Source organism: Manacus vitellinus, unplaced genomic scaffold, assembly GCF_001715985.3.
Source record: "Manacus vitellinus isolate BGI_N305 unplaced genomic scaffold, ASM171598v3 scaffold_2_pilon, whole genome shotgun sequence".
Classification (NCBI taxonomy): Eukaryota; Metazoa; Chordata; class Aves; order Passeriformes; family Pipridae; genus Manacus; species Manacus vitellinus.
The window spans coordinates 11895224-11909044 of record NW_021940208.1 but is presented as its reverse complement, the minus strand read 5'-3'; the positions used below and the strand labels follow the sequence as shown (position 1 = coordinate 11909044).

At 37.3% G+C, this 13821-nt stretch overlaps 1 protein-coding gene across 1 annotated transcript in view; it reads left to right on the top strand.

The window, feature by feature from the left end:
• Positions 1 to 12026, top strand: part of CWF19L2 (CWF19 like cell cycle control factor 2) — a 70662-nt gene extending 58636 nt beyond the window's left edge. Inside the window, exons 14-18 of the mRNA XM_008922751.2 lie at positions 1437 to 1553; positions 5364 to 5519; positions 6880 to 6960; positions 9481 to 9582; positions 10441 to 12026. Of these exons, the coding sequence (XP_008920999.1) occupies positions 1437 to 1553; positions 5364 to 5519; positions 6880 to 6960; positions 9481 to 9582; positions 10441 to 10581 (597 nt within the window). The 3' untranslated portion in view covers positions 10582 to 12026. The remainder of the gene's footprint in view (positions 1 to 1436; positions 1554 to 5363; positions 5520 to 6879; positions 6961 to 9480; positions 9583 to 10440) is intronic.
• The last annotated feature ends 1795 nt before the right edge of the window (positions 12027 to 13821 follow it).

Genomic DNA, 13821 nt, shown 5'->3' with positions numbered 1-13821 from the left:
CTAATCTTTGCTATCAGAATTTGTGGAAAACAGGAGCAATAATGAAAGATCTCAGTGCGGAGATTAGACTGTAGGTGGATTTGTGGAAGACTAAATCAAACTTCACTAGAGGAAATTTGAACTGGTCAAGAATTGTATCTTGATATCAAAGAAAATTAAGTGCAGAATTCCATTTTTAAGCTTAAAATCCTTTGAAATAGACAGAAGTTTGGTTTGGAAACCTTCCTGTTTCTGTAAGTGCTTTTAAAAGTTGCATAAATATTTGTATTTATAACATCTGAAATGCCTCAGTATAGCCTTTTCTGTCATTTTTTTCTCCAAAGTTTCCATTTATTATTGATGTTTTTCTTTGATCGGCAACTCTTTATAGGCCAAGGAATTAAATGCATAGATGTGTATTATGTACATTGTGTTTTTTGTTTTTAGTAGAGACTATAAATTCATACAGATCTGTGTGTATATGTGTGTATATAATCTGTGCTTATATATGTGTTTATATATCTAATAGGTAGGTAAGTGTAGAGAGTGTCCTGGTTTTGCCTGGGATGGTTAGTTTTCTTCCCAATAGCTGGTACAGTGCTGCAGTTTGGATTTAGGATGAGTAGAATATTGGTAACACACTAATGTTTTGAGTTGTTGTTTAAGTGGTGGTCAGGGATTCTTCAACTTCTCATACTGTCCTGCCAGTGAGAAGGCTGGAGAGGCACAAGAAGTCGAGAGGGGACACAGCTGGGACAGGTGACCGGAACTGACCAAAAGAATATTCTTTATCATATGACATCATGTTCAGTGTATAAACTAGAGGGAAAGCTGGCCAGGGGCCACTGCTTGGAAAATGGCTGGGAATCGGTTGGTAGGTGGTGAGCAATTGCACTGTGCATCACTTGCTTTCTAGGTTGTTGTTATTGTTGTTGTTATTTTGATTATGCAATTTCCTGTCCTTTTAAACTGTCTTTATCTCAACCCAAAAATTTAATTTTTTTTTCTGATTCTCTCCCCTGTCCTACTGGGGGCAGGGAGTGAGTGAACAGTTAGGTGATGCAGCCAGGATAAACCATGACACAGAGTATGCATTTCACATATATATATATGAAATACTTTATTGAAAATGCAGGTTGATATTTATCTATATTAAAAAATATTGGAATTGCCTAAACAGTGTACTTTCATAATAGTTATGATACCACTTGGTTTATAAAGCTGATATTACTGCCTTGTTGGTGGAACTACTATTTGGATAATACTAATTCATTTGAGCTACTGGTGGATAATGGGATCTTTCAAAAAACACTAGAATTACTAATACCTTGCTGTGATTAGGAGATAAAGGCTTCTATTGGTTTGAATTTAGCAAATGATGAATTTCTTAGCTTCAGCAATGGAAGGTTTTTAACACTTGAAAAATGGGCACCTCAGTTTTTCTTTGCTTTTCGTAGGTGTACTTGTCTCTACCAAGCAACCAGTCCCTTACTGAAGGTCACTGCCTGATAGCCCCTCTACAGCACCATACTGCAGCCACTCTTTTGGATGAAGACATCTGGGAAGAAATCCAGGTCAGCTGAGAAACTGTCTCCTGTCTTCTGACAGTTCTGTAAAACAATTTTTTTAAAAATAATAATATACTTGTCATAAGTACCTATTTTCATAATTTGCAGTCTGGCAGCTATTCTCTGATTCCACTAAGGGGCAGAACGTTCTCACATTATGGATGAAAATTAGTGGTCAAATATTAAAAGAGAAGCAGGGTAAATACCGAGGAAAATTTCCAATTCATAAGCTCTAGAAGAAGTTTCTTGGAATGTTGCAAAACATGCATTGTTGGAGGTCTTTGAAAAGGAACATCTTTTGGGGATGAATTAGGTACAATTCATTCCTTACAGAAAGTGGAATAACTGGCTTCACAGGATTTTCTTGGGAGTGCCAAGTAAAAGCAAGGATTGTCAGAGCAGGCAGATCACTTAAAATTAAATACAAGCTGAAAATATATTGTTTATATATCCTCAGTTTTTTAAGCTAATGTGGGGTTTGGGTGGATATCACTTGAAAGAGAACGATCTTACTCTTAAAATCAGTGTTGTTATCTAGTTTTCTACCTTCCTTGAAAAGAATCATTAGAATAAAGTGCCAAGCATGATGGCCTGTGCTTTCCGATTGTCTTATGAAGACATTTTGAAGATTTGGAGTTCTGTTTTCTTTGGAGATGGAAAATCAAGGAAGGGATATAACAAGCTTCTGCCTAAGATATTCACAGTGGTTGTCAATCCCCCACTGCCTACCATCAGGATTATTACAAGGGGAAAACAACTTGCAACCTCTTATATTGAAATATTGGAGACTATTTCAGACTAGAGAATAGCTTCATTGTTACAGTTGCTGAGATTTAAAACTGGCATGATTCATAAGTTTGAAATAGTTTAAGTAATGTTGGTCTTACCTCAAACCTGGCAGGTAGATTCTCTGACTTTCCAAATTTGCCCCCCACATTGATTCTCATGGCTGATTGTAATTTTTATACAGTTTTTCCTAGTAAATTATGCTCCCCTTCAACCCCCTCTTCAACGCAGAGGTAGGAAAAGGAGTTCTGTTGTGTATGACAGAAAGACCTAAGAAAGTTGGATAAGAAGCAAATAAATGCAAAAAAAAGGATCAGGAGGAACAAAAGAGCATGGGGAAAAGTGATAAATGTTTATCCTAGAACTTCTCTTTATCCTAACCTCTTAACTAAATAATTATAATTTTTCTAAATTTGTATGAGAAGGAAAATAGGATAAAGGAAAGATAAGCAAATGCAGTTCCTGTATTTAACACTAGACTTTTACTTGCTAGAAAGGGCAACTAGTTGCTAAATCATTATCCTTTGACCCTGTGAATGTATTCATAAACAGCTTAAACATTTCTTTAAAATAAAGTACTTTGGAAGGTGATGGACACAGATGAATTATTTTTTTTCCCCAGCTTCTATGTAATTCAGTAGGAGGAGTCTGGAAGGCTTTAGCAAAAGTATGAGCAGACAGTCAGTGACTAAATTTTCTGATGCCAAAATGTATTTCATATTGCTGTTGAAGGGAAAAGATTATCACACTTCAAATATTCAAAAAATGTTGGATGGAGCACATGTTTTAGCTAACTATTTTTGCTGAGTTTTTTTTAAGATATGTTGGAGTAAAGCAAAAAAGGGTTCCTTTTACACTGTATGCCTTCAAGCACTTGAATTTAACATATTGTGTAGTTTAGACTGATGTGCTCACTTGCAAAGTAAATATGCATGTAATACTTTTAATATGAAAAGATATAAATCTTTACACGTTCTGTATTGACTGAACTGTTGCATGTATTAATGGCATGTGCATCCGAGCATAAGCCAAGCCTTCTTATTTGCCCTTATGAATGGTTTTCTCCTTTCCAGTGCAAATTATCCTTGGTGGTTTGACCTGCTCAGAATTTGGAGGAAAAATGCATTTAAAAACAAGAAAATGCAGTTGGGGAAATATTAGCTAACATCTGCTGATATTCTAGGCTTTTGGTGGATTTGTATTTCAGTTGATATTGCAGGGTAACAACAGTAAGTGATAGTCTTTCTCAACCTTTGGTTTAGTATGTCCCTTACCTCACCACAGTTGCTTGTCTCACTGTATTTCAGAAGGTCTGGGGGTTGGAGTGAAGAGGAGAAGGCCACGAGCTATTAATTCAGAGTAACCTGTTGCTCTGTGCTGTAAAGTTCCCTATCAACCATGGAACACTGGGCAGTATTTTTTAACTCTGTTTCGTCAGCTGTGTTAGGGGAATGATGGTAGTGTTTTCCTGTCACAGTATGGAGCAGCTCATTATTGAGGAAAGATTCAGGACACTAGACCTGCTTTGAAGTGCTTAAATACCTAGTTAAGTAACCTTTTAGTTTGATTTGTACTGTGCAAGATGGCAAGGGAGTGAGGAGAAGAGAGCTCAATTTCTAGACCTGTTTCATTGAAAACCTGATAGTGATTTGTTTTCCCTCTGTTTTACTTCAGTACATGCTGATGTTGGTGAATATATGTTTTTGCTTAAGCTAGTTTGATTCATCAGCTCTCCATTAGGATAGGGATGGGATTAACCTTTAGATGGGATTAACCTTTTAATGGTATTGTTTGTATTTCTGAGCATTGTTAGTTGAAAAAGAAAACAATGCAAAAAGGACAACCTATGAATTATGTGAGTCGTAGACCTATCGTACCTCTGGTCTACAAGGCTTCTACAGTTTCTGTGGTTTCTTGGCTTACACTGTGGAAATGGTATAAGGGAGCATGTATAATAAAAAAATCTTCATCTTTAAAAGCAGTTTTCAAGATCTTGAGAAACTTTCAGAAACATTCACCCTGTCAGAAAGTCAGATCTTTTGTGCATTTGAAAATAAGTCTAAATGACTCTCAGAAATCATCCCTTGTGCTTTACAGTTTAGTTCAGCATCTACACTGTAAGCTGCAGAATTATGCTCTTGCATATCTTGGATGCAAATACCAACTGTCAAGAGTCCTGGAGCAACAAAAGCGAGTTGCTCTTCAGGAAGGCAAGTCAGGGGTGGATGACAGGCAAAGCAGGTGGGGAGCTCATCTCACTGACAAGGCACAGTCTCATGGTACCCAGGCCAAGAGAAGAGAGCAGTTCCCATGATGGTAGACAGGGTCAGACATGGCCCAGGGGTGGCCAGACAAGTCTGCACTGATGACTTAAATTCAAGGGGAAGTCATGGCCAAGAACTGCCAGGTATCTGGCTGGGCACAGGCATCCCTGAAACTTAGCTCAGGCAAGGAACAAAAGTGAGGGCCTGAACTTAACTGCAGCTCCTGAATGACAGAGGCCAGGCCCACACTTCTCACCACATGCCAACATGCCAGATGTATTAAGTATTGCATTTGTTTTACTTACATACAGTGAAGATGGTGATTACAGCCATGGCTTTCTTTTAAGGCAATGTTAATGTTTTACTTGAAGATCAAGCATGCCTAGTGAAAATATCTTCCTTTTTTTTTTATATATTAAACTGTATAATTGGAAAGAGGAGTGAAAGGATAATGGTAACTATAGTCAGTACAAACCAAGACATCACCTTCTTAGAAATCGCAAGCTTGGGACCTACTTTTAAAGCTGTGTTGTTTTATGGAGCGCTACAGTTATGAAGATTAACATAGTTTTAATTTATATTTGTACCATAGGAAATATAGTTCATATTAAATTACTGAATAATACAGAATTTTCCTTGTGTGATTGTTACAGTTTTCCATTTTATTGTGAGTTTATTACAAATATAATACATTAGTTAAATAATATAATGTACCTGAAAGCTTTGAAAAGTTAATTTAATTTGCACTTTTTTTTTCTTTAAACAGATGTTCCGAAATGCATTGGTGAAAATGTTTGAAGCTAAAGACTTGGACTGTGTGTTCCTAGAAACAAACATGAGTATGAAGAAACGGTATCATATGGTATATGAATGTATTCCTCTTCCAAAAGAAGTAGGAGATATGGCTCCAATCTACTTTAAGGTACACAAAAATGTTTTTTTCTTAAGTCATTTGAATGTATGTATCATAAGTCACCTATTTCTGGAAAACATTTTTATATTCCAGTGCTATTTTTGAAAAGATGTGTTCTTTGATCCTACTTCTTGATCCATTCTTTGATCATGTTCCTTGATCTTAAAACAAACCCTGTGAGGTAATTCAGTTTTTCAAGTAGTCAGTGGAAGATTATGTGACTGAGCACTTGTCACAAGTCTGACTGCACTGACAAATACTGGAAGAAGGTGAGAGAATTGTAGTCTCTTGAATTGCTTTAAGGATTGCAATACTTCTCACTTAAGTCCTGTGGTATAAACTTAAAACACCATTTATGTGCCTTGGCAAGCATAAAATGGGAAAATAACGTCAACTGTTTTAAGAAATACCAATATATATATTGTTTCATCCCCATTTTATTTCAGTAAGTCCAAATTTTACGCATGTCTTAGGTCTCTGATGAATGTTAAGACAGCATGATAGATACTTCTATCACCAGCTTTTCTGGTTTCTTTCCCCTGACCCTGTAAGAAAAGGTACATTGAAGCTTTTGTCTGGAATTGAGGCCTTTCTGGATCATGATTCACCCTTTATCAGTAATTTTTGTATTTGTTCTTTGAAATATTAGTTTTGCTTTCTGGAAATAATGTGATTGGTTTTTGATAAAGTGGAGCAGCAGTATGATGAACAAAGTGCAGTAACTTTTACCACATTTGAAACTTTCCACCTGTTAGATATGACTACTATGCTTCAGGTTTATGTAAAACTTGTGTTTTGTCTGAATACTCAAGGAAGGAGGGAGAACAAGATTTAATGCAATGTTGTTTGCCTAAAACTTGTCTTTCAGATGTTTGTACCATGAAAATACACAGCAAATGAAATTGAAAAGACACCTACACTACACAATACCCAGTTCTATGCTATGGAGAATACAGAGTCAGCTTTGAAGGTTTTTAAGGGCAGTCAGCCTTCTAAACTGGATTCTCCTCTTACTGTTTAAAAAAACCCAAACAGGTTAATATAGTGTAATGAATTCATAAGAGGGTTTGTATGGGATGAGTAAAAAGAGAATGTGACTTCATAGTTGAAACTTGTTAGAGATTATTTGTGTAAAGCAAAAGTTAAATCTCAAAAAAAAAAAGGAATAGAGGAAGTGAATAGAGTGAGTCTGAAGATACATGATGCCTTTGTAAAGTAAGTAAGTTGTGGAAATCAGAAAAGTTACCAAAAATAAAGTTACTTTTTTAAGAAGTAATTGTTACTTGCTATACAATGTACTTCACTACAGTTAGTTCTTTGCTTGCTGCATGTAGGACTATTTTCACATTTAGATAAAATGATTTTACAGAAAGCTATAATGGAGTCTGATGAAGAGTGGTCTATGAACAAGAAGTTAATTGATCTTTCTTCAAAAGACATTCGGAAATCTGTAAGTAATGAAATGTATTAAACACTGAATTTCTCAGCAAATTCTTCTCATTTTTTTTCATTACTAACTGTTTCAAAGAGAGAAGAAAGGGAACACAATTGGATTAGTGCATGAGAAGATGGCGTAGGTATGGTGAGAATTAACAGTCTGACTGAACTCCTAACTGACATTAGGGAAAAGATTCTCATTTATTTCAACAGTTGGTGGACTGAGCTGCAAGCATTTGTTGAGAACAAAGCTGACACTTTGAGGACATGTACCGGCACATTTCTAGATTAACTTTAAGAATTAAGGTAGATCAAAGATTTGCAAATTACTTTCCTGGAGAAATTATGATATTTCTTTTTCATTGACCTACAACAGCCATTTGCGTTGCTAAGTTTGTGAAGTGAAAATATAAATAGCATTATGTTTCTTTCTTTCTAAAACAAGGGAACAGTGCTCTTTCTGTCTCCTGGATACTGAGCTGAAACCTCTTTGTATAAACAAATCTTAAAGGAGCAATGCTGGATCTGTTAGGTTCAAAGATTGTTCCATCTTTTTAATATTGAAGTGGAAGATGTGCATTATATAGACTTTACCACAAGTAGTTTACTACTATGTAGTAATAACACTCAATTTTTAATAGTGTCTTTTGGTAAATATAGCACCTTTTCACTAAAAGAAGATCATAGTTTAGGAGAAAGAGGAGATGAGTTTTAACAAGACATGAAGCCACATACTACAAAAAGGGAGATGGAGTGCAGAAGAGCAAGGGATGCAATTAATTTGCAGCAAGGGTTTAGGAAAGACTATAAACTTAAGGTGGATGTAAACAGAAGACAAAATAAGTGTGTTTGGGATATCTTCTGCTCATTGTTGTTTCAGAATAGGAAAAACCAACATCTATCACCAAAAGTGAAGTATAATTTTCTTGACACATTGTGAGGCATTAGGACACCAGAGTTCTTGAAGAATCTTCCTAGCCATACATTTTTGTGACTATTATATGCTCATTTGAAGGTAGACCAGTTTTCAGATTAAGTCAAGACAGTTCTTTAAATTAATGCAACGTGTCTGAGTGTAAATTGTTACACAGTTGTGAGATTTTAATATTATTTTAGGGTAATGGAAATTCAGAAAGATCGGAGAGTATAGCTTAGAGACAGAGCTGAGGCTTGGGAAGTTGGAGAGTCGTATTGAGAGAGGGTGGTACCTGGAAGGAGGGTCAGACACGGCTGAGACATCATCTAATGGGTGGATTGTGTGCCAAACTTGTGTCCAGAGGTAGAGCTGGAGCATCCAACCCTTGCACAGCATCTAGGCCTTCTCTGCTTCTCCTTCTGCTCCTTGCAGCAAGGGTGCTGGAGGTAGCAGTGGGCTGGGAGGGTACACAACCAGGAGAGTTGACCCAGCAGTCAGCACTGTTCAGCAATAGCCAAAACATTGGCATGCTGTCAACACTGGTTTAGGCACCAGTCTGAAACTCAGCACTATATGGGCTGCTGTGATGCAGATTCACTCCATCCCAGTCAGACCTGATGCTTTGCTAGACACAAGTGAGATAAAGCTGACCTCTTTCTTAAGGTATCACCTGCCAACCCATTTTTCCTTATTTAATAATTTTTTTGGTCCATTTAAAATGTTTTATGTTTCTTGCTATGCTACATTGCTCCTCTGTATTAAATCTTAATTATTTTTAGAGTCAATTTTTAAGCAATATATGGAACCTGCCTCATAAAAATTGTGTAGCTATTTGGATTGTAGCAGAGAAAATGCTTATGAATTGGAGGCTTTGTAAATCTTATCAGTACAGGAACATCCTCAACAATTAAAAGAGTGGAAAATAAGTTATTGCAGTGAAACAGCAAAAATTACTTGCAATACCGTAGCAATAAATGGATCCACTTCTCTCTGTCAGGCTGAAAGGTCTATGTTGTGGCAGGATATCCAGCTTCTTCTCTGTAGTCTGACTGAATTACTAACTTACCTGATTTGGCAAGTTATTGATAACTTCCAGTCATGTAGAGGGGGTTTCTCGTAATGTATTTTCCATAAAGGTGTTTCCCCTTCTCCCTGAGTGTCAGTGTTTTCACTGGGTAAATATTTGCTGTTACCACTCAACACCTTACCTTTGATAAATGCAACTTGCTAGTGGTTGTCTTAAAGTTTCTACTAAACCCATGTAGTTCAGAGATGTGGAGTCAGGAAGGCATTTGCTCAGTGTGCCCACTGCTGCCTGGTCCATCCCCAGTGTCTTACCTGGTGCAGCACAGTGGCCTCTGGAGGTTCTGCCACCCAGTAGTCATCTCTTCTGTGTCTTTTTATCTAGTTGCTGTGTGTTCTTCTTTCCCCTTACCTGTTTGCTTTACTGTTTCTCTCTTGCATTTTTATGCTGCATGTAGATGGTTTAGAGGTGGTTTAAAATAAAATGTTATAATATCAACTGCAAAACCGTGTTGAAATTCATTCAGTTGTGGGGAGGTTGACTAAATGCCAACACTTTGTTAAACATCTGAAAATGTGGTTTTGCACATACAGGTTCCTAAAGGATTTCCATACTTTTCTGTGGACTTTGGCCTTCAAGGAGGATTTGCTCATGTGATTGAAGATCAACACAATTTCCCTCATTACTTTGGAAAGGTATTGTTACGTAAAAGATTAATTTACCAATTATACTTTGTTTTGGAAAATTTAACTAATTAAGACCAACGCTGTCAGAACAGTTACTTTGATATACCCTATTGTCTATCTTTTCTTGATGAGTCATTGTAACTTGGCTTGTTGAATAAAGGATCAGTTGATTTTTCCATTAGCTGATACACAGATTGTGGTTCTAGATTTGTGTTTCTTTTGAATTAGTAGGAAGTGTTGATATTTGGCATTTTAGATATTTAATCTTACAGGTGGAAAATACTTGCATCTATTTAAGAGTTTTCATGGCTATAGTATTGACATATAGGTGCACTGATTCCTGCTTGTATAAATTAGGGTGCATACACATACAGACTCACAGACAACTCCCATGAAAATCCTCATGTAGTTAGATTACTCCCCATGGTATATAGTGTACTGTTTATACAGGAAGAGCTGTACTGTGGGAAGAGTCAGTGTGACAAAAACACTAAGAGTGACTGGGGAGAAATATAACACCGGAAACAGCAAAGTGGGCAACTTTCTTTTTCTGAACTTACCTTAGTCACAAAGGTACTGATACATTAACAATCTTGCAATGTTAGGATGTTTAAGCAGTACATTGGTATGCTGTGCTTAAAAGAATTTTGCTGAGGCAACCATCTAACAGCTGCAGTTCTGTTTTTTAAATTGTCTTATTTTTTAAATTGGTATATTTTTCAGAATTTCAAGTTTTAATTAACACTTTATGAAAACTGACAATCTCGTAATTTGAAAATACATATTTCTTTATTTTATTGTAAAATAGCGTTAATTAATATGGTAATTTTGCATTTACCATTATCTGTCTGTCTTCTACTCACAAAGGAAATTATTGGTGGCATGCTGGACTTGGAACCGCGGCTCTGGAGAAAAGGAATCAGACAGAACTTTGAAGAACAGAGGAAGAAGGTGTTGCAGTTCGCACAGTGGTGGAAACCATATGACTTTACCAAAAAGAAAGAATGAGAACAACCCTGCAGTCAAGAACTATATAAGCCATAAATTACCTTAATGGATACTTCATATGTTAAGAATAACACCAATGTGTTATGTGTTGCTAATATATTTTAAAACATAGGACAATGTTTGATTGCTGATTATCTGTTTCTGGTTTGGACACTGTGGATCACATGAACCTGCAAGCCTGACAAACCAGAATTGTACAGTGGGTTTAGTTTTTCCTTTTTCAGCTGAGACAAAAGAATAATATCCATGTGGCCATTGGAGTTCTTAAAAATGTAACTTTTACTTTTGGAGTTTTTACAATCTTTGAGACAACTGATATTTTTTTATATTGTATTTAGCCAGTGCTGAATTATCATGGTGACCTTCTGTAGAAAATGGTGTACATTTTAAGAACATTTTGATTAAAATAAATACATTGTTGTGGAAGAAAACTGTACAGAAAATGATTTTCTGATTCTGAGTCCTTATGGTCTTTAAATTGCAGTCATTGCAGTAACATAAACATTCACAAAGGATGTGATTGATAAACTTGCTGCTGCCTCCCTGCACAAGAATTATGGCAATTTTTTTTATGTTCTTTCAAGCACAAAGGATGATGAGATAGTCCATAGCTGGTGACAAATGACAACTTTAATGGTAACAGTTACTTTTGATAACAATTAAAAAAACCAAAAAACAAATGAGAAGGGTGGAAGACTCTTAAGGGAAAACACTCTGCACTGACCAGCAAAGAAAACCATCGTAGGGATCGTCCCAGGTGACTCTTCTCTCCCTAGGCATCCCATCTAGTGCTACAGATGGTTTGCAATAGTAGTTTGCCATAGTATTTTTCATCAGGACCTGCTTAAACTCCCTGCTGGTTTTCCTGCTTGTGATGCTGTTAGTGCTGATTGGAGCACACTCTGATGAGAGGCAAGAGTTGCACTTTAATTGATTGTTAAGCATGGATGTCACTAGGAAATGCCTGTCTACTAAAGGACCACTGTCCACCGTTTTATTTGCTGGGTTTTGTTTTTTCTTTTGTGTAAACGTTATGAAATGGGGTAGGGAAGTGTGAGGGGGAAGAAGAGTGATTCTTGCATGACTGTCCACCATTTTCCATGGGAACCCTGACATAGCACGCCTGGGCTTTGCAGGTGCAGAGCTGGGAGAACAAGGAGAACAGGAGACAAGGACAGAAGGTCATGGATAGAAACATTGCCACAGCGTCCTCCCAGTGCGCCAGGGAAAGGGTGCAGACTTGTGAACAAAAGGCTGCAGTGCTATGGGGAAAGGCTTCAACCAGCAGATGGAAGGCCCTTGGCATAGGAGAGCTTAAAGCATTGTGCAAGTGTCTCAACGTGCTTCCTATTCTTTTCCTACTGAACTATTGCTCTCTACAGCTCTCTTAACTATTGTGAGATTGTGAGCTGCTCAGATTAATAAATGAATCACTAACTGTTAAAGGGTTGAATAAGTGTTCATTTCTAGTGGTCTTTTGCAGCTTTCCTGAAGAGCTTGTACTTGCCCTGTTCCCTCACCTGCCACCGCATTTTGGCAAGTAAGTCTGGTAGAGATAGAAATCTGCTGTGTTGTGAATTATTTTCTGGAGGATCTTTGTAAATTGGTGTCAACTGTAAGAAAAATAACTTAAAAATAAGCTTTCATGATAATTTTAGTGATTTAATGTTTATTTATATTGTGTCCACCAGGAACCCATGGACAAAAGGGACAGTTCTAACTGTTCTCCAGTAAGCTTTGATCTTCCTTAGGCTACTGGGGAGATTGCATAGTAAATAGGATGTGAAATAGCAGCTGCTGGTAGTTGCTTAGAATGTGATAATGCTGAACCAGTCTTTGGTTGTGTAAAGCATGACTAAAACTAGTTTTCTCTGAAAGTGTATATTGCCTTCAGTCTCATCTGCCCCCCAGGAGCATAGCTGGAAAAAGCAGAGGTGACTGTTTTTAAGGCCACAAAAAAGTCTTTATCCAATGCTGTGCTGGAAATGCAATTTTTCTAACTGATATTACTTCTCTGAGAATTCGTGTTCCTCAAGGGAAGCACTGTGTTTCACAAAGGGTATCTGACTTGTATGTAGGAAAGTCCTCTGACTCATAGTCTGTGCATATTATTCTGGTTTCAGCAAAACTATGGGTTTTCTTTGGACAGAAAGGACTCTGAAATATGGAATAAGGGTAACTCAAGCTAGTGATATGGGAAAATGTTTTTTACCCTATTAGAAGTTTTCAGAATGAGAGAATGTGCTTACCACATACGCTGAGAATAGTATCTTCTTGTAATTGGTCACAGGCCAGACATGCATATTTTTAGGGTAAGCTGTTCTTCTTCATAATTATCTCTAAATATTCATGAGGCCATGACAGTCAACACAGCTTGTTAGGGCATTTGTGGAAGGCCTGGTATGCTTAGACTTCAGTCCTTACTCTTATAAATATTAAAATATTTTAAATAAATCTCCTTCATCCAGAAGAACACCCACTACCTAAATTCTTTGGCACTAAGAGGTGGAAAATGTAAATTCAGGTGTCTTCAGGGAGAACAGGGATTGGAAGCTGGATTTCTTACATTCTTGTAAACATGCATCCATGTACTCTTCTGTGTAATCAGGGAGGAAAAGGATCTTCTCCCTTCAAGCAAATCTGTGTGTGTGATTTAACAGGTGTTAGAACATATCCGTGTCCTGCCCTGTCTTACAGGGAGATCATGTAATATGTGCTGCTACTCTTCTGCATAGTGCCTGGCATAAAATGCAATGTTTCCCTGGTATCAAGTCAGCTTTTTCCAACTCTAAGGACTCCCCTCCTTTGCATTGCCTGGCTATTCTGAAGGAATTGTGTCCTCTCACTTTCATTCCAGGTCTTTCAACAGTTTCAGGGAAGGGTGCTGCACCAGCACAGTGCTATTACTGCTGTTTGGTCAAGCACTGGTTGAGGTCTGAGCAGGAACTCACACTCCAGAGTCTTTATTCAATTATGTTTGCCACAAAATTCTCTAAGAGAGAACTAGAATGGATGCTGTAATTAGGCAGATCTCCCTCAAGCCTTGATACCCTGAGGATTTGCTGCCTAGTCTGTCTTGGGGTAAAAGAGCTAAACAGGCTCCACTGAGATGTTCACTTTCTTTGCTTTTTCTCAGGCTGTTCTTTTCAACCTGGGTACTCCCCAGGCCCATGTAGTTGTAGAAATGTTGCCTGAAGCACGTGTCTTCTTGTTCAGGAGCCATATTTGGACGTTATTATT